General features: G+C 42.5%; 1 protein-coding gene across 1 annotated transcript in view; it reads right to left on the reverse strand.

The window, feature by feature from the left end:
* Window positions 1-1028: 1028 nt before the first annotated feature.
* LOC147896053 (epoxide hydrolase 1-like) overlaps window positions 1029-21361 on the reverse strand; it is a 54369-nt gene continuing 34036 nt past the window's right edge. The window contains exons 4-5 of the mRNA XM_087382601.1: window positions 2407-2648; window positions 1029-1527 (exon numbers count right to left, since the gene is read on the reverse strand). Of these exons, the coding sequence (XP_087238727.1) occupies window positions 1278-1527; window positions 2407-2648 (492 nt within the window). The 3' untranslated portion in view covers window positions 1029-1277. The remainder of the gene's footprint in view (window positions 1528-2406; window positions 2649-21361) is intronic.

Below are 21361 nucleotides of genomic sequence, written 5' to 3' on the forward strand. Positions count from 1 at the left end.
TTTGCATCGTACTGAAATTGAAACTACAAACAACGCCCCCATATGAGGTGACTAAGATAGAATCCTGAGTGAGACTTGAACTGAGAGCCGACACATACACACCCACACTTTTTAGCCGCTTGGTCTAAACATTGTTGGCACCTGTCCAAGATAGCTGCTACATCAAGTGGCAGAGCAGATTGTGCACGCTATGCTCGATGATGATGACTGTGACTCTCTTTTCAAAAGCCAAGACAATATACTAAGCTGCTCACCATTTTGACTAGATGCTATGAGCACATCGGATGTCCAAGGCTAATTGCCTGTTTTTGCTTTTGTGTAGCGTGTGGGTATGAGCTCCGGATTCTTATGCGAAGCCGAGGTCCGTGACTAAACCAAGAACATTAGCTTGATGCCAATCTTTCAAATGGTTTAGGGTATACGCTTCGTGTCATCCCTAGATACATATTTCATATGCAAAGAGAAGGGTCATTTCACTTGCAACTGTCCTATTAGGGTACATAAGGATTCGAACTAAATGTTGCTGAGGAGGCATTACAGAAGGGCAAAGTGGTTCTTGAAGCTCTAATGTGATAGTGTGTGTGTGTATGTGTGGGGCGGGGGGGATAAGAATGTGGAACAAGTGGTTGTTGATGTAGATGGTTCTAAGACAAGGGACATTCAACGTAACGACTTGGTTAATGAAGTCTCAAAGGTGGTGCAAAAGAAGGGTAAATTTATTTTGGTATATTTTGATGCTTTGAAGGGTGAGCCTTCTTGGAGAATCTTAATTGTGTTAATCTTGGGGTGCTAGGTTTTGGTCAAGTGACAAGTGTTGTCCTTGCCCAAATGCAAATTCTAAACTACATAAACCAAAATTTCTTGTCCTTCCAATGGTCATGTTAACTTATTGTACCATCTCTCATTTGTAAGATCTCTCTTGTAATCCAAAGATTGGGGAATCAATGGACGGGTTAAACAAGTCAAAGAGATTGATATGTTCATAACAAATGAATACTTTAATCCAAATATCTTAAATACGCCCCTCAAATTGGTTTCATTTTCTTGTTGATAATACTGCATTGCAAGCCATGTTTTGACAGTTGCAATCTTTACTTATCCTAAGGGGATATAAGCATCTTTGAAATGGAAAAAGTTAACTCTTGTTACGATGTTCTCTCAGGCCAAATAGCTTAGCAAGCAAACATTTTGTCTTGCTTGGTACAAAGCAGTACAAGCAAATTAGCTCTTACCCATAAGCCATCCAATAGGACCAGCATAGTTGAATTCATCTCTTCTCACTTAGGAAATCCATTGAGAAAACTAAGAATATGAGCATTAACAGCTTCAGGATTCTCTTGATGCATGAAGTGGTGAGCATCCTCAAGCACAACTACACCTTGGAGTTTAGGAATGTCGGCTTTCATTTTAGAATGTATATAGTCCTTTGCTCCAGGTAAGGCATACACAATATCTTTACTTCCTGCTATGAATAGGGTTGGAGTAATCACTTGTGCTCCTGTCCAAGGTGCCATGAGCTCCCAGTTCCTGCAATAAAGTTGTAGAATAAGCCTCTCTCTCTTGCTCTCGCTCTCACAGCAGGCATTTCCCAACTGCATGCAACTTGTTGCGAGCAGCAGAAACAGCACAATCTTACTCTAGGAAAAGAAAAACACACATACCCACATGCCCACATGCACCGCCCCTGCCCCCTCTTGACGCCCTGCCGTCCAACAAACACACTCACGGGACAAGTTCTACCCATATACAGTAGATACCTGTCTTCCTTTTTGAGTTCTTGACTAGCGTTAGATATCCATGTGTAGAATTGAATTGACACGAACAATGTGTTTCTCCTATGGAACCTTATCCAGACCCTAGGTACCCATCCACGAGACTCCTTTAGCTTACTACTTCAATGTCAATAGAATCTTGGCTCACCTAGGCATGCAACTGACTCCACCAGCTTTGGTAGCTTCACTGAGAAACCAAATTTATGCACAAGTTCAGCCTGTTTTCCTTTCGTGAATATGTTTGATCCTGATTCCTCTGAATAATCAATACAACAGTGCTGAATGGTATACTTGTTTCCCTTTGGACGACGCCTAACTCTTTTTCAAACATGATCGGTTATTCCATCTTTACAGAATAGGCCTAGGTCACAGAGCAGTTCTCCACTAAGAATACAATCTACCATATCAGCTTGTCTATGTAGAATTAGTCTGCGACATAGATGTAAGTACCTAGGTTTTTAAGAAATACTTGAGACTCTTCCTTTCTTTCCGCCCACACATATCAGTGATCGTTATCACATCATAGACGACATTATCTGCCCTTGATACATTTACTAAATGATAGTTGATATCATACTTCTCCTGAAAGGCTGTACTTCAATCAACAAGAATTGATTTCAGATGGAAATCTTACAAGTCCATAACCCGATAATAATTGAAACCACCAGTAAATCCTATCTTTTCAAACTGATCTGCATAGTGCTGGATATCTTCTGCAGATATCCATGCAGGAAAATCTTCTGGGACATCAAGGATTTCTGAAATTTCTTTATCAGGAGGTGCAATCCAAAGACCAGTCCTTGTGTTCAAAAACATCTTCCTTAGGATAGTCGCACACCCTTGACGAGCAAAGTCTGCTTCTGCCCTTCCTGGTTCCTGTCGAGAGGTTCAGGCAGGATAAATTTTTAATTAACAACAAATGATTAAGAACAATCACATGTTCATTCTCTCTCTCTCTCTCTCTCTCTCTCTCTCTCTCTCGTCAATTTGATATTGTAGGACAGTAGATTGAGCTGCACTAGAAGGTGACTGAGGATGCTTTAAGAAGATGGTGCAGCCACAGCCAGCTAAGCAAGCTCAGCACATGCATAAAAGAATTTACACAATGCTATTTGTTTATCTGAGAAGTAGATGTCCATGATGCAGAGCACAATAAAATTTAAATCTCTCAAAAGCAGCCACTTACGAATCTCAGATGGGTTTCCAGGCGAGATGCATGATTACCAAGAGCTTGTAAAGCATGATAATTGATAAAAGCAACAAGAGAGATGGTTTTGGAGCCCATCCACACCTAGGTTTTCCCAATGATATCTATGCATAGATGTGGCTGCGTGGTATGTGACACCTAGTCTTACCTGGGACGGTGATTTGAGACGGTGGTTTGAGAATGCCTGGTGTTGCTGAACCACTTGATGCAGCTCCTGTTGTTACAAGCTTTTGGTAATGCGGGCAATATTTCTTATTATGGTCTGGCACATGACAATGGAAGCATCGGTTCTCCTTGCCATAGAGTGCTCGTGTCGTCGTATCCAAGTACCCTCCATAGCCATTGCTATCCTTCACTATCCAGCTCTTCTTCTGCTGCCCATTCCCACCATGACCTGGTGTGGAATTCTAGGACTTCCTACTGTCGACCTGCTTGGATCCTCGACCCTTGTGCATGAGCTCAAAATTCTGAGCAAGCTCGTATGCACACTCATAATCCTGTGACCTGAAACTTCTGACATACCACTGGATGTCGGTACGCAGCCCATGGAGAAATTTACTCAGCTTCTGACTATCCTCCAACTACAACTGTATAAACACTTGAGTGGAATTATTGGCATAATGATTCACCGTCTTAGTGTCTCCCTGGCTGTTATGCTCTAGCCAAGATAGCATGACCTCGGATAGATCGGTGGGCATTTTCTCTTAGATGACCAACTTTTGTAATAGTTAATGTGCGTAATTGAAATGGTCAAGAGAAGTAACTGCCAAGGTCCTAGGTGAGGGCGGAATGGCATTGACTAGATAGTTCTCAGTGCTAAGGCCTAGGTGCACCTAAATATGCAATAATGCCAAGGGGCAAGTGGGTTTTAATGTGCCCCAAGAGAGGGGTAAAAAGGTGCACCAAGTGGAGAGGCTAAAATGCTGACATTTGGCAAGGAGAACTATCTAGGGAAATGAGGGTCTCATGGATAAGTATTAATGAAGAATAACGTATGATTTGACGAAGAACTATCCAAGGGAAAAGGCTGGGTGGAACAATAGCAAGCCATCGCCCGTGATATTTTTAACGACGAGTAGAGATTTATCCTTAGAGAAAAGACGACGATAGATGAAGTCTTTTACATTTTGGTATCAGAGCCAGGTTAGAGATTGAGGGATACGTGGATTGTAACGACGAACAACAGGGACGGATTGCTGTGCGTGACGTCCAACGGAGACACAAACAGAGGGATCATGACCTTCACGTAACAGATGATGTGGCTGTTCGGTGATCATCCCGCACGGGTTAGTAGAAGATGGCGGGGTGTTAGGTGACTGGCCGTGATAGAGGAGCGCAGGCACGCGATACGTGATTGAGCGACATGCGTGATCTACGATGAAATAGGTGAAGGCGTAGGATAACGGGTTGCGGGACCTTCTTTAATCGGAACCTGTTCTCAGAAAAAGGCACGGCTTTCGTCAACTGCAAACGCCTCGTGATCTTCATGGAGCTCGTCGCTGGTCGCAGGAGTCTCCGTTTTGCCGTCAGCCTGATGATCATCTTGCGTAGCCTCACGTAGCGCCGATCAGTTCCGTCCAAATTCCAGACTTGATACGAAGGAGTTGCAATCAGAGCGCAGGCTGCGGAGATTTGAGTTTGTGGAGCTGAGGCAGGACGTAACAAAGATCAGGGAGCCCTTTTTTTCCGTGCAGTTTTTTTTTGTTCTCATATGGTCCTCTGATTTCTGCACTATAGAAGAAAAAAAAAAAAAAACAGGAAAGCAGAACAGAAGTAAAGGGTGTATATATATTGGTTATTTGGGTTTAATTTATTATTAAAAAAAAAAAAAAAACCCATCTTCCACGGTGAACCAATGGAAGCTGAAGGGCAAAATTCAAGAGTGAATCCTAGCGAGTCTAGAGTACAGTCTACACAACAGATGTCACATCAGGCGGCACCTACTTTGATTGGTAGGATTTCGATATTAGAGGATGCTTTACAGCAGATTATGAACCAGCAGCTTCAAGTGAATGCTGGTCAAAATGAGATCGGGAGATGGTGCAAGCCTTGTCGGCTAGACCGTCTAGGATTGATAAGGGCAAAGCTCCAGTAGAGCCAGAGCCCAGTATACATTCCTTAGAGCGCGCAAGGGTCAAAGTGCCTAATATCGCTAATTATAGACCGGAGAAGTACGCTGGTCGGATGACCGAGCGCAGCTCTGATGTGATCGAGGTTTGGTTACACAAGTGGGAAGAAGCCTTCGCCATTTGTGAGATTAGATCCGATCTAAAGCAAATCCGCGAGGCCACACACCTGTTTATTGAGGCAGCAGACAGATGGTGGATAAAGCAACAGAAGGATCAAGTTGCTCCAACCACCTGGGAGGGGTTTAAAGCGGAATTCAAGAAACACTTTCTTCCACCTGATGAAGAGTCCCGAGCTTGGGATGCTTATAGAAATCTTCGTCAGAGGAGCTTGTCAGTGGCAGAGTACACTGACAAATTCAGGAAATGTGTCATGAAAATAACAGACCCTCTCCCTATGTCGGTTCAGTTAAAAGACTATATCTATGGACTGAACGACAAAATCAAAATGGAAGTTCGGGCTAAATATGTGACTATATTAGATGAATCTATAGCAGTAGCCCTGAACTATGAGGATGCCAGAGGCAGATCTGGTGGATTTGTGCAGGGAGGGACTCAGTATGAGTACCCGAAAAAAGGGGGATTTCCGAGGAAATGGGTTTCAAAGACAAGTGTCTCGCAGCCAAGTGGCCAAACCAAGCAGGTGAAGCCGGTTGAGGGACCAGTAAAGACAAGTACCACCGTTGGGGTGAAAAGGAAAATAACTCCAATGGCAGCCCGGGCTTGGTCAAAGTCCTCGTTGACCCCTGAACAAAAAGAGAAAGCTAGAAAAGAAGGATTGTGCTTCGGCTGCCTTCAGCGACATCAGTGGAAGGATTGTCCACTGAATAAAGATCGTCGCACGGCTAATATGATAATATCTGAATGTGACGTAGAAATGCAGGAGAGTCCCAATGCGGAACACATGCAGATGCAACTGGCGGGACCTTCTCAGAGGTTAGTACCTTGTTTGTTATGTGTATCTGTTGCTAAGTTAGTGACGAGTGCACCTGATAACATCCTATCTAAGCCCGCAGCAACGGGGTATACGGCCTTTAATGATACGGAGTCAATTAAAATGAAAGGGCAAGTGGCCAGTCATGATGTCATTGTGTTGTTTGACTCGGCGTCAACTCACAATGTGATTAACTCCAAGCTCGTGAAAAGGCTGAAATTAAAAACAAGTCCATCTGACTATGCGTATACCGTTAGGATGGCAGATGGAAGTTCAACTGAAGTATGGGACCAAAGGGTTACCCAGTTGGAACTTCGGATTCAGGACTATGCTGAGAAGCTTGATTTTGAACTGACCAAGCTTGCTCATGCGGATATAGCCCTGGGTATGGCGTGGCATTCTAGGAAGAATCCAGCCATTGATTGGAAAAAGCACGTATATCAATTCAAGATGAATGATGTGCTTTATGTCTTGCGAGGTGAAAAAGATATACCTCAGGGACCGTTGGTTTCCGTGATGGAAATCAGAAAGGCTCAAGTAGAGTTTTTATTCCTTTGCACAGCATCGGTAGAGCCGGTGGATGAGTCTTCGGCTAGCACTGATATTGCGCGAAGTGGTGAGATGGCCAAGCTGGCTAATCTTATAACAGAGGAGTTCTTTGAATGTTTTAGGGATGAACTACCTCATGGGTTACCTCCAGAGCGGAAAGTTCAACATAAGATTGAACTGATCCTGGGGGGAGAACCTGTGAATAGACCTCCCTATAGAATGAGTTTTGCTGAAGAAGCGGAGGTGCGTAGACAACTGGAAGAATACCTCAAGTTGGGGCAGATTCAACCAAGTTTCTCACCTTTTGCTTCGCTAGTGATATTAAAGAAGAAAAAGGATGATACGTTTCGCCTCTGTATAGATTACAGAGCATTGAATAATATCACTGTTAAGCACAGGTATCCGATGGCTCGGATTGATGATTTGCTAGATGCATTACATGGAGCCGTGATTTTCAGTAAGATAGATCTTAAGTGTGGCTACCATCAGATCCGGATTAGACCGAGGATGTGCATAAAACCGCTTTCAGGAGCAGGTTTGGTCATTATGAGTTTTTGGTAATGCCCTTCGGACTTACCAATGCTCCAGCGACCTTTGTCATGCTTATGAACGATTTACTACGTCCGTATATCGGAAAGTTCGTAGTACATTTCATTGACGATATCCTGATATTCAGTAAAAGTATTACTGAGCATCGTGAATACTTAAGAGTAGTGTTCAGTACTTTGAGGAAAGCCAGTCTCTATGTAAATAAAAAGAAAACTATACTGTGTATGGTTAGGCTTGAATACTTAGGGTTCATAATTACTCCACAGGGGATAGAAATGGATCCGAAGAAAGTGGCTGCGATACTAACTTGGCCAATCCCTCAGAGTCTGACCGCGTTGCGATCATTCTTGGGATTTGTCCAGTTTTATAGAAGGCATATCAAAGGATATTCCGGAATAGTATCGCCATTGACTGATCTGACCTCAGATAAAGTACCTTTTATTTGGGGACAGAATCAACAAGAAAGTTTTAACACCATAAAACAAGCTGTGGTCTCAGGACCGGTGTTAAAAATAGTTGATCCCCAGAAACCGTTGTTCCTAGAAACCGATGCAAGTGGCATTGCGGTAGGAGCAGTCCTCCTTCAAGAGGGAAGGCCAGTAGCCTTTGAAAGCAAGAAGCTTTCTCCCTCTCAAAGGAATTGGCCAACTCATGAATTAGAGTTGTATGCTGTCATCCATGCTTTGAAAACATGGAGGCATTATTTGTATGGTTCAGAGTTTTATGTGGATGTGGATCATGATACTCTGAAACATTTTTGTAAACAGCCTGACTTGAGGGGCCGCCAAGCTAGGTGGGCAGAGCTCATGCAGGAGTTTAATCTAACGATTCGGTACCGAAGAGGAAAAGACAATAAGGTGGCTGATGCGTTGTCTCGCATTATGCACAACCTGAGTTTCACGGTATTAGAGAGTGCTCTAATGACCGAGATCAAAGAAACTCAAAAGGTGGACAAGTTTGTCCAGAGCTTATGGCCTAAAGCTCATGTATTAAAACCCGGGGAAAGTGAAAAGGATGACCTGGCATCCAGAAAAGGCCAAACTTATGCAAGATATACCATAAGGGATGGTATGCTAGTTAGAAATGGCAAGGTTGTAGTACCTAGTCAGAATGATCTCAGGCAGAGAGTCATTCGACAATGCCATGATAGCCCGTGTGCGGGACATCCAGGAGTCGAGAAGACATATGATCTCGTGAAGCGAGATTTCTTTTGGCCAAAGATGAAAAGGCATATTCATGAATATGTGACACGGTGTTTCTCGTGTTAGGTAAGTAAGGCCGAGCAGGTGAAGCCACCCGGACTTTTACAGCCCTTGGAAATATTGCCCTTGGAAATACCACTAAGTAAGTGGGAGAGCATTTCCATGGACTTTATTGTAGGGCTACCTGCAACACAAGGAGGGTATAATTCTATCCTTGTGGTGATTGATCGTCTAACCAAGATGGCTCACTTCATTCCGACTAGAGACTCTGTTAGTGCCCCGCAAGTGGCGGATTTGTTCATTAGACATATATTTCGTCTGCATGGATTGCCTAGATCCATAGTGTCAGACAGAGATGTTAGATTTACCGGTCATTTTTGGACAGCGGTATTTGAGACACTAAGGACTGAGTTGGGAATGAGTAGTGGGGATCATCCTGAGACGGATGGTCAAACGGAGAGAGTCAACCAGACTTTAGAGGATATGCTGAGGGCATATGTGTCATTGAGGCAACATACATGGGACAAGTGGTTGCCATTGTTGGAGTTTGCCTACAATGATAGGAAACATTCCTCTACTGGGTTCAGTCCGTTTGAGCTGAACTATGGTTATAGACCAGCCAATCCAACTATAGTTGGAGTACCTCAGAAAGTGCCTAGTGCCGCGAACTTTGTAGTTCAGATGCGGGAGATGCTAGCACTTGCGAGAGCTAATATCCGCCAGGCTATGGATAGAGCCAAAGTGTATGCGGATGAAAATCGGTCTATAAGAGTATTTGAAGAAGGAGAAAAAGTTTTTCTCAGAATTCCTTCGCACTCGAAGTCGTTGACTTCAGGAGAGTGTGCTAAGTTATCACCTCGATACTGTGGGCCGTGGTTAATTCTAAAGAGAATAGGCAGTGTAGCCTATAAATTAGAATTGCCACAGGGGTGTAAGGTGCACCCGGTTTTTCATGTTTTGCGTTTAAAGAAATTTTTGCATACAGGTGGTTTTGTTTCAGGAGATAGAGGATATTGCAAGGCACCAGCCAACAAGAATCCTGAACCGAGGAACAATGCAGATACGAAATCGGAAGATACCCACGGTGTTGGTTGCATGGCATGGTCAGCCTCTATCAGAAGCTACCTGGGAATCCGTATACCAGTTACGAAGAGCGTTCCCAGATTTCATCATCGAGAACGCTGATGCTTGAAGAGGGAAGGAATGTTATGCTCTAGCCGAGATAGCATGACCTCGGATAGATCGGTGGGCATTTTCTCTTAGATGACCAACTTTTGTAATAGTTAATGTGCGTAATTGAAATGGTCAAGAGAAGTAACTGCCAAGGTCCTAGGTGAGGGCGGAATGGCATTGACTAGATAGTTCTGAGTGCTAAGGCCTAGGTGCACCTAAATGTGCAATAATGCCAAGGGGCAAGTGGGTTTTAATGTGCCCCAAGAGAGGGGTAAAAAGGTGCACCAAGTGGAGAGGCTAAAATGCTGACATTGAGAACTATCTAGGGAAATGAGGGTCTCATGGATAAGTATTAATGAAGAATAACGTATGATTTGACGAAGAACTATCCAAGGGAAAAGGCTGGGTGGAACAATAGCAAGCCATCGCCCGTGATATTTTTAACGACGAGTAGAGATTTATCCTTAGAGAAAAGACGACGATAGATGAAGTCTTTTACACTGGCGTAGCTCGTAGAGCTGACTCGGAAGCCTGTCCACGTATTGCAGTGGCAGGAACCGTGATCGAAGATCTTTCATGAATTCCACCTAGCTGTAGAAAGGTGTCTCCTTGTTTGCATCATAGTGGTCCTACCACTTGAGCCAGTAGGTGACTGCCTCACTTGTGAGGTGCATGGATGCTAGGATGCATCGCTCTTAGGCACATGGCAATGGAAACATCGGTTCTCCTTGGCATAGAGTGCTCGTGTCGTTGTATCCAAGTGCCCTCCATAGCCATTGATATCCTTCACCATCCAGCTTTTCTTATGCTGCACATTCCCACCATCACCTAGTGTGGAATCCTAGGACTTCCTACTGTTGACCTACTTGGATCCTCGACCCTTGTGCATGAGCTCAAAATTCTGAGCAAGCTCATAATCCCGTGGCCTGAAAATTCTGACATACCACTGGATGTCGGTACGCAGCCCGTGGAGAAATTTACTCAGCTTATGACTGTCCTCCAACTACAACTATATAAACACTTGAGTGGAATTATTGGCATAATGATTCACCGTCTTGGTGTCTCCCTGGCGTAGCTCGTAGAACTGACTCGGAAGCCTGTCCAAGTACTGCAGTGGCAGGAACCGTGATCAAAGATCTTTGGATGCACCACTCTTAGGCATCACTGAAAAATAGCTTTCAAACTGATTGAGCCACAAAGTCAACACTAAGGCTTCCTGCTTACCATCGTACCGAGTGAACATGAGCTTCCTCAAAAAGGAAGGCTTGACTGGAGGTGGAAGTCTCTCCTTTTCTCCCCCTGCTGGTGGAGTAGAGAAATGAGAAGATGTCGATCCCATTCTTCCTTTCTCTTCTCGAGTGGTACGTACTTGGAGCTCCTTGGCCTCCTACGCCTCGCACACCGGAGTTCCTTGGCTTCTCGAGCCTCTTGATCACGTTCGCCTTTTGCTTCCCAAGCTACCCTCTAGGCTTCTTGAGCTTCCCGATCGTCTTTTGCTTCTCGAGTCTCTCGCTCGCATTCTTCTTTTGCTTCCCAAGCAATCCTTTCGCGCTCTCTGGCGGCCTGCTCATGATCTTCCCGCATCTCCTGAAGTTGGGTCATGCGGGTGAAGAGAGCCTCGGACTGTTGCTGCCTCTGCATCAAAGCCAAAAAACATGGCTGTCATGGCCGACATGGAAGTGTATGCAAGATTTTGTGGTGGGGGTGGGGTTGGTGGTGGCGGTTGAGGCACTTAAACCTCATCCCCCCCTGTGTTGGACGTCTCACTAGTGCTAATGGTGCCCTTGCCGGATCATGTCTGGACCATAAAACAATAGAGCTGTCCCTAACTTGACCCTCCCTATCTCAGGAAAGAAAACTAAAGCTCTGACACCAATGTAGCGGGAGATAGACTATCCTCACTCTCTCTTACTCAATACTAACTGTAACTGCAGCTACAAAATGATGCACTCAATACACAAAGTGATGCCGTGGATGTGAGTGAGAGAATCAAAGGGAGAGAATGTAGTGGACCTCCGAAGAGGAAATAGATACAACTGAATAATGAATGCTCAAAGGGCTGAATACAACTACCTAGAGGAGGTGAATCTTCAATAGATCCCTGAAGAGGCTGAGGCTACCCTACTGGTTTGCTCCAGGGAGGCCTGGGATCTGCTGCTCTGAAGGCTTGAAGGCATGAGAAGTGGATGAAGAATGAGGGCCAAAGGCTTCCCTTTTATAGGTTGATAGCATAGTTACCAAGGAATGGGAGCGTTCTAGAAATTTGGGTGTCCGGTTCCTGGAAGGGGAAACAAGGAACGGGAACCGGAATGCCACGTCATCATATGGCATAAAACTATGTTAGAAAATGAGATAAACTAACATTTTACAGCTTTAAACTTTATATACAGGCTCTAAAATTCCCATTTGAAACTTTCAAAGAGCAAAAAACCCCAAAAAAAAAAAAATTTTAATAACGTTCCGGTTCCGGCTTGCTATCTAGAACGGCGTTCCAGACGTTCGGGATGTCGGAACACCGTTCCCTAGTAATTATGTCTGATAGGTCAGCCTGGCCGACTTGGTCAACGCCGACCGTTGACCTTGGTTGGCTGGTCAACACGTTGACTTTTGACCAAAAAAGTCAACTCTATGTTTTTGACCTGCAATGCCGTGCCGTTGACTTTCTGTTGACTGTTTGCTGACTGCTGATTGCGCAGGGATTCCTGCATGGCTTTACGGATGCCTGCGTGGCCGTTGACCAGGCTGCCTACATTGGCACTAGCTAGCATGGCCACAGGCTTGTGAATGCCCGTGACAAGTATGCTCAAAGATAGTGTTGGTCCTAGGACCTCCAAGTAATAGAGATTTGACCTCAAGGGAGTGTTTCAACTGGTCTCCCTCTCCGATGCATGAGTATACTTGCTTAGATGCTCAAAGTGCCTGAGAGAGTCACGTGTAGAGGAAGACTGCGAAGGCAGAAAAGACCCTTTGTGCATGTAGTTGCATGCATGAACTCGTTCTGCTTTTGCTTCATTTGGCGTGTTCCATCGCCACACCTTTCCCTTGCTTGCTTTATGTTCCTTTTATCTAGACCAGTTCACACCGCTCTTTTACTTGCAACCAGTCTACTCTCTACCATCGTCTTCCCTCCAAAACAGTCATAATAGGATGCTGTCTTTTTCCTTAGAGGTCTATTCAGGGGAGGAGGAAAAATTGTTCGTTATTTGTTTAGTTAGTGGGAAGGACATTTTGATATCACCAACTATCCTAACCATATTTGAGCTAGTCTTGTGGAGATAGTCTCTCTAGGGGAAGGCTCTCTCTTGGTGGCAGGATTTGAAGGAAAATCTTTTGGCACCAATTGCTTGGAAAGAATTCTGGGAGGCATTCACAATACAGTTTCTCTTGGAGCCCTATGAATTTGATAACTTTCAGAAGCTCCAAACCTCCATTTAGGGGTGATAAACCGTTGGATTCCTTCATTGAGGAGTTCAAGGAAATTACGGCAACATTCCCTGAATTCATCCAGTAACACTTCACCTGTTCTTTGTCTGCAGTCTTCCAAAAGACTATCGGGATGACATCACGAGAGAGAAAGAGACTCTACATATTGCATTAGGCTATCCATGTTGCAAAGGTCTATGACAGCACCTTCGTTTTGAGCACAAAAAGATGCTAGACCTTTCGCCATTCAAAATAGAAATCCTCGGTGAAATTGATCTAGCAACGGCAAACCTAAATTGTAAATTCTTTGAAGCAGACATCAAGACCTCTTGCTAAGAAGCCTCATCTAGATCACCAGAAGTGGCTGATTCTTAGGCAAAGGGACCATGCTTCAAATCTAACAAGTCCGGTTACCTATCTAATGTGTGCCCTTTGAACCATGGTAACAACAAAGCCGTCCACCTTATTGAGTCTAGCAGCTCCAAGTACTCCTCACATGGCTAGTCTTTATACTAATTCAAGTTCACATAAATAATCTCGCCATTGAAAAATGAAACACTATGTAAAACCTCAATCAATTGTACCACCAAAGGAGCATATACTAGGAGTCATAGCACGTTTGTTGATTGCTTCATTAATGGCATCATCCAAAACATTTTTGTGATGACATTATCTAGTCAAACTTCCCAAACTCAAAGCCATATGCCATATTGTGAGAGGATTTAGAAAGGCTAACCAAAATACAGCTAAGGGGAGAAGAAGCTTTGTTAGGTAGAAGCTGTAGTTTATGTAGATTGACATTAGGCTCTAGTCTATTTTTAACTTATTCATGTGCTTATATTCATCACATATGGGGATAAGAAGGTGATCATCCTATACCTCATGATCTATAAATTTAAGCCAGAAGCCTAAATGTGGACATGTAATATGAAAACCATCTCTTTTATGATGAGGGAATCCAAATGGCCAGCACCAGCTAAAGTCACACTCCAGTCCTTCACTCGGATTTATACTGCATCTTGCACCTAAGGACCTCCTCCTTTGCAAAACAAAATCTACCAAACAATAACCTCTCCATGATCCTTGTTTGGATAAGCAACAAAAATGTCCTTAATCCTAGCAAAGAGAGAGATCCTTTTTTACTCAAAAACCAAATGCTAGATGTCATTCGAGATGCTTACAAAGAAGAAGATGCCATAGCAACAAACGACAAGGGAGAACCTCCTAGGAAAGTCACCTTATAAACTTGTTCAAGAAAACTTCTACAGTAGTGCTTTGCAAGGATGTAGCAAATCCTCCCTCAAGGGCTCCAACAAGAGGAAGGGTACCTTGGGGATGGCTCTCCTACCCATCTAGTTCAAGGAGTATGCCAATCAAAACTACTTCAAGGGAGCAAGTTCTGAACAAGATCCAAACCCGAACATTAAATTCATGAATTGCTCCAAGAATCAAAAAACATTTACAAGGTAAATTCTTAATAATCAAATTTCACAATGAAACAACAAAATGGTAATGCTTTTTGACTATATTTGGGAACCTCACCAACCTATTAATATTTTAGAAGTTGGGTAAGAAGTGTGTAGGCCAAGGAAATACTTTTGGTTAGGAGCATTTAATTTTTTCAGAAATGGGTCCATGATCTTTCTCTGAGAAACAAGACATGGCTACTATTCATGTCAAACATGATGTGCTAACCCACTACTTTTTATCTCAGTGTGGTCTCTTAAATTTTTCCTAATATGACTCCACGAACCAAAGCGCCCATTTGGGTTGTACTTCTTGTCTTTCACCTTGCCCTTAAAACATCGTTTTGCCTTTTAGGACAATCCCTTGACATTGAACAAGGGGAGTTTATCAATCCTTAAGATAAGTCACAATCTTTGGTCCTTTTGGAGCTAATTGTGAAATCTCTAGATCCCATATGGATAGAGCATGAGATAAGTCATCACAGATTTCAAAATGTGTTTTACAAAAGTATCTTTAATTCTCGATTCTTATGTGTAATGGAGAAATACTTTGCAAAAAGCCTCCTTTACAATCAAAAGGAACAAAATAGGCAAGTGCCTAGCAATGTGAGTCTCAATGCTAAAACTTTAAAATACTAGAAAGAAGAATGAAATAAAAGAAATTGGAACAGTGATTCTTATGTGTAATGGAGAAATACTTTGCAAAAAGCCTCCTTTACAATCAAAAGGAACAAAATAGACAAGTGCCTAGCAATGTGAGTCTCAATGCTAAAACTTTAAAATACTAGAAAGAAGAATGAAATAAAAGAAATTGGAACAGTGACCAATGCAATAGAGACCTCAAATGCTTGACGCTCTTTACAATCATGATATGCAAATTGATTTTCAGAGTGAGAAAGAAAAAGTGGTAAACGCAAACACCTAAACCATTGATTTTTTAAGGAGAAGCTAGCTGCCCTTGACAAAATTGCAATACAGAGCCCCTTTTACTAAAATGAAGAAGAAACATAACCCATAGACAAAGGGGGTTGGGCCTTAGAGAGATTTTTAATTAGAAACCCCAAGAGAAATGGAGGCTTTCAAGGAGTTTTGTAGTGTCTCCAACGCAAAAAAACGTAGAGTAGTTCAAGAAGAGAAACAAAAATTGATAAATTTGGACTTTTCATTTTCTCATCATTAATTTTTTAGGGTTTTCTAATGCTTTAAACACCAAAATACTTATTAACTTTTGAGGGTTGTCTAACTTTTGTAGTGTCTAATGCTAGATGACTGAGAGATCTTGAGATTAAGCTTGATTTTTTGGCTTTACAAGATCTGAAAGTTCGTGTAGACAAGTTGAGATGGCATCTGCAAGTCATAGATAGAGAATGGCTCATTACAAGACATGATGATGGTACAAGAGGAGGAGCTTTAGGCATAGCTAGGGACTTGTCTAGTGGCATAATTAGACTTCTTTATAACTTAGCTAAACATGGCACTTGAGTTGAAATTGTTCAAAAGAATCTCTCTTGTTGTTTCTTTTACATATACCCTCCCAATCCTATTAGAGATAGTAGAAAAACAAGGACTTTGTAAAATTAACAGATGTGTCTGAGAGTACTTTCTTCACTCATGTCTAAGAGTACATTCTTCACTTGGATAAGAACTTTGCAAAATTAATAGATGTGTCTGAGAGTACTTGCATTGGATAAATAACCAAGTAGGAGAGGATCATAGGAGAGGTATCAATGATTCCTCTTTAGAGGTCTGGCCCATCTCACCCTTCCTTTCTTTGATCACAATCATGTATCTCTTCTTATCAATAGAGGTATTGAGAAGCAGGCTCAAAGATTTTGGTTTAATTCTGAACCTTTCTTGGTCCACCACCTATCCTATGTATGCAAAAAGTTGTTATATAATGGGAGGCAGCCTTGGGGGTATTGTCTCCATCACTAAAAAATGGGTTGGAGCCATGGAAAGAACTCGAGTCCTTTTTAAGACGATTACAGAAAGGCTACTATCAAAAGGTCCAAAACAAGACAATCTCTAAAAGAACAAATTAGAGTATTACTCATGGATACTTAAAAGTTGGTTAGACCAAGATAAGTGAGACTAGGTGAAACTAAGGCACTTAAGAGTGATGAGCAGGCAAGAGTGATAAGTCCAATGAAATCAAGAAAATGGTGGACTGAGATCTCATTCTAAAGTGTGACATTGAGTTACTAGTTCTGACTTTGAAATTAAATGGGAGATACAGAGTCACTTGAAAATAACTTTTGGGAACAAGAGCCTCAAAACATTATAAAATTTGTTGCAAGGGAGAGCTGTCAGTCTATCAAACTAAGAGTAGTTCTTCCTTTTGATTCCATCTTAAAAGGGGCACTTGATGACATGGCCAAGCGCAAGACTTTAGAAGTTGTTATGCCTTTGGACTTCTACTCTAATTTCTAGGGTATACAAAGACCAAATTTGTTAAATCTATGGTAAGAGTCATCATTTAAAGAAGCCTTAAATACTAGCATCGTTATTTAAAGAGTCATTATTTAAAGAAGCCTTGGATACTAGTATCAACATAGTTGTAATAAAACCTATCACCAAAGGGGGTTCTAAAAGATGAGCTAAGGAATTGGGGATCTCGAGCTACACTAGCTATTGTTTCCATGGCTCAAGCCCTCGACCTCAAGAACAGGTGCAGAGATTAGGGAATATTAGAAAGGTTTCGACATATTTTGAAGGCTATAAGAGTATGATGCCGATAATGGTCAAACTATCTCCTTCATGAACATAGATTTTCACAAGGCATATGATAGGATGGGGTAGGGGTTATTCAATTTCTGTGACATATGGGCTTGGGGAGAGAATCAGAGAAAAAGTTGATGTTAATGGGTTAATGCCTCCAATGTTTGAGCTAAAAAATAATGTAAGACAAGGTTGTTCTTTTTGCCATTTCGACCAACTTATATCGATAATCAATCAGAGCTGTTGTTTTGGTGGACAAAATTTGGCTGACTTCATCCTACATTGCATACTCTTTAGTGTTGCCACAAGATTGCTTCTTGCTATGCTGAGCATGTATAGAGCATTATGACTGATATACATACTGAAAATAAAAACCAAAGAGCGACGGTCTCCAAATTTGAAAGTTCACATGCCAAATTTCAATCTTTTGTAGAATCATAACTTATAAGAGTATTCATTGTTCCAGACTGACCACTCAGCACCTGAACCAACTAACATATGTGAATTGCAATGTGCAATGTCGTGAGAGACTTGGAGGCCTAGATGGTGATGGTGTTCTTAGACCAATGCTCAATGAATATATATCGTTCAATATGGCCTGTACGAGCGGAAGGTACTACTCCCACTTTGATTGCTCATCATGACAATAAGATTTTAGTACATCAAAAGCCAATTGATTATATATCTATGTTTGCCCATCTGTTTGCGGATGGAATACGCTATCTGAAATTTTCAAACGAGGCCCTCCAGAGAGGCAAGGTAAATTTTGAATCCCTGTCTGTGGTAAACCTCCAACATGAACCCAATACTTGATGAACAAGCAACCTACATCTTTAGCACTGGCCGTCTGTTTGCAAGGAATAAGCATGCAAAATTTTCTAAAGCGATCTACAATCGTTAGACACTGAGTATTTTGTGTATCTACAAATACCGAAAGAGGTTCCACAAAATCCTTCTAGGATTGGTAAGGTGGAAGCAAACCTACTGTCTTCTGATGGACACTTTGACTTTTTGACAAATCTAACATCTCTGCACATAACTATACCCATCCTTCCGCATTTTTTGCCAGTAAAAGTAGCGTTCTGGTTTCTCCAATGTGACATTGATGCCTCTATGGCCACCTATGAGGGAAATCGTGGGCATCATGGAGAAGGGCTTGCCGCTTGTCTTTAAGCACACATACTCTATGCTTATAGAAAAGCCACCCATCTTGGATTGAGTAAAGGTTGGGCACAAGAGTCATGGCTAACTGATATTGAGTGCCACACTCTGCTGAATCCGTGTATTGTGCCTTCATACACAATCAAGGTCTTTGCCTTGAATCTTGAGCACAGTGGCCCCCAAGACTGTCTGAATGGATGCTTTCCTACTAAGAGCGTGGGCAATGGGGTCATAGTTGGAACCGTACGTATACGATGAACCGTACCGTACGGAGTCTGTACGCATAGGGAATACAATTCCGTACACGTTTTTTTTGTTTTTTGGGACAAAAAAACGCATGACCAGCAATTGACCCGTTCGTACGGCGCATAAATGTGCATCTCGAGGCAAACCGATATGAGTTCCTCCACCCTCCACCCGACCATACCGTGCACATTCCGTACAGCCAGCCATACAAGTTCCAAGCTCCAACCTCCAATTGTTGACGCAACTAACCACCGTACGCCCACCTGTAGGCTGTGACCTCACGCTTGAAAGTTGAGCTGCTTGATCTTCAGCAAGTGGAGATTCTCTCACCCTTGTGAGTCTGACTCGTGACCTCAACATTCAAGAATCGATTGAAGGAGGACCGAGGTCACTCCCTCTTATCTCTCCCACGTCCTCTGTTGAATCTTGGGTCTTGAGTTTCTTCTCAGTCTGAATTTCAGATTCTCATCTCTCTCTCTCTCTCTCTCTCTCTCTCTCTCTCTCTCTCTCTCAGATGGGAAGAAAGAAAGGAGAAGAATGGGAATTTGTGGAGACATTGAAGCCTTTGGAAAAGGGGCAGTTCACTTGTAAATGCATGTAATGCCCTCACAATTGGGCTGGAGGACCTACACGCATAAGAGCACACTTTCTTGGGCTGACAGGCCTTGGGGTTTACCCTTGTACCACCCCCTTGAAAATGTGAAAGACACTTGCAGAACGTTGCAGGCAAAGGCAGGAAAAAAAGATTTGCAAAAGAGCTTGATGCAGGTGTGGCTGATTTGGGAGATGCCTGTGAGAGTGGTACTCCTAGTGCAAGTGCATTTGCACATGAGCCAAAACAGAAGAAACAAAAGGTTTCAAAGGAGCCTTGGCCAAGGCATGGGAGTCCAGGGCACAGAAGGATGCCTACATGCTCTTCGACGCTTTCTCTTTGCAAAGGACATTCCTCATTGGAAGGTTAGAAGTCCATATTTTTTGAAAATGGTCCGTGCAATAGGCCAAGTTGGGCCTAGCTTTAAGCCTCCATCTTATAAAGCCTTGCACACTTCGGAGCTGAAAATGAGGTGGTATGTATAGATCAAGAGTTGCTGCACTTTCGAGAGAAATGGAAAAAGTATGGATGCTGCATAGTGTGTGATGGCTGGTCTGACACTCGCCATAGGCCTATCATTAATATCATGGTCTCATGCATGTTTGGATCATTGAAGTATGTGGATACTAGTGGGTAGTATAAATCAAGGGAATACATTTTTGGGATATTAAAAGATGCCATTGTTCATGTTGGGCCAGATAATGTGGAGTAGGTGTGCATGGACAATGCATCTAATTGCATGCGAGCAGGAGAATTGGTGGAGGAGGAGTGGCCTCATATTTTCTATATTAGATGCACATGTGATTGCCTTGACCTCTTGTTTGAGGACATTGGGCAGCTTGCTTCGGTGAAGCCAGTGTTAACACATGCCAACATGATTGTCACGTTTGTTACTCGTAAGCACAATGTATTAGCATTATATAGAACTTTCAGTAAGAAGGAATTAGTGAAACTTGCACAAACTCTGTTTGCTTACATGTTTATCGTGTTCGCCATATGGTTGAGTGATGAATACTGTAGGAAGAAAGTATCACGCATTGTGAAAGCACAACAGGTGTCTTCCATTGTATAGGGTGCCTCATTCTAGCACGAAGCAAGAGCAAAGGTGACTAAATGTGAGTCTTCTTGGCCACATCATCTCTGTTGACGGTATCTATATTGATCCTAAAAAGGTTTGTTGGTAGTCAACAAGCACCTAATGTTACACACAACAGAAGTCAGATGCTTCTTAGGATTCACTCAATTTTTCATCCATGAGTGTGCGCATATTGCGCTACCACTTTTCAAACTTTTGAAGGGAAGGGAAAAGGAATCCCTTATAAGCAAATCGAATATAGGCATGTTGTTTGGATGGATGCTCTGAATGCATGCTTTAAGGAATTGAAGCATGCGGTAGCCTACCGTACCAATGCTGCATTTAGTGGACCCGAGTAAACCATTTGTGGTTAAAACGGATGCTAGTAGCTATGCTATAGGTGCAACCTTGTTCTAGGATGTTCAATCTATTGTGTTTGTTTGTCAAAAGATGACTCTAGCATAGATTAAATACCCTACATATGAAAAGGATCTTTTTTCTATAATCCATGCAATGAAGAAATGGAGGTATTATTTATATGGCTCCGAGTTTGAGGTGTCTGGATATAACATATCACTTAAGACTTTGTGGTTGTAAGGCTATGGTTTGAACTCCTACAGGATTCCGATTTTGAAATCCAATACTTGAGGGGTGCCACTAAGGTCACTAAGGTGGTGGCTACTACCTTAAGTCGCATTAGTTTTGTGAACTTAATGAGTTTCACTCAGATCCAAACCAATCTCTTTCTATCCCTTAAGCCAAATAGTTCAAATTTAAGAAGGAAAGAAATTCGAGATCAGTATTCCATTTGGAATGGACTTTTGTTCCAAAGGGTAAAGTTTGCATACAAGATGTCTAGGACACATGGAATAAAGTCCTCTTCGAGTGTCATGACACCCTTGTGCCGGACATCCTGGTGTCCAACAAATGTTGGCTTTGGTCAAGCGCTAATTTTATTGGCCAAAGATGCCGACTGATGTTGAATATTTGAGAATGTCGGCAATGCCAACTCAATAAAGGCAGAACACCCGAGACAAGGTGGCTTGTTGCATCCCTTGGAAATCCCAGATAAGAAATGGGAAAGCATTTTCATAGATTTTATTGTTGGACTACTGCGAACTAAATATGGATATGACACCATATGGGTAGTTGCGGATAGACTGACCAA

The sequence above is a fragment of the Dipteris shenzhenensis genome, chromosome 12 (genome assembly GCF_047967505.1).
Source record: "Dipteris shenzhenensis isolate YYH24624 ecotype China chromosome 12, Dip_SZ_1.0, whole genome shotgun sequence".
Classification (NCBI taxonomy): Eukaryota; Viridiplantae; Streptophyta; class Polypodiopsida; order Gleicheniales; family Dipteridaceae; genus Dipteris; species Dipteris shenzhenensis.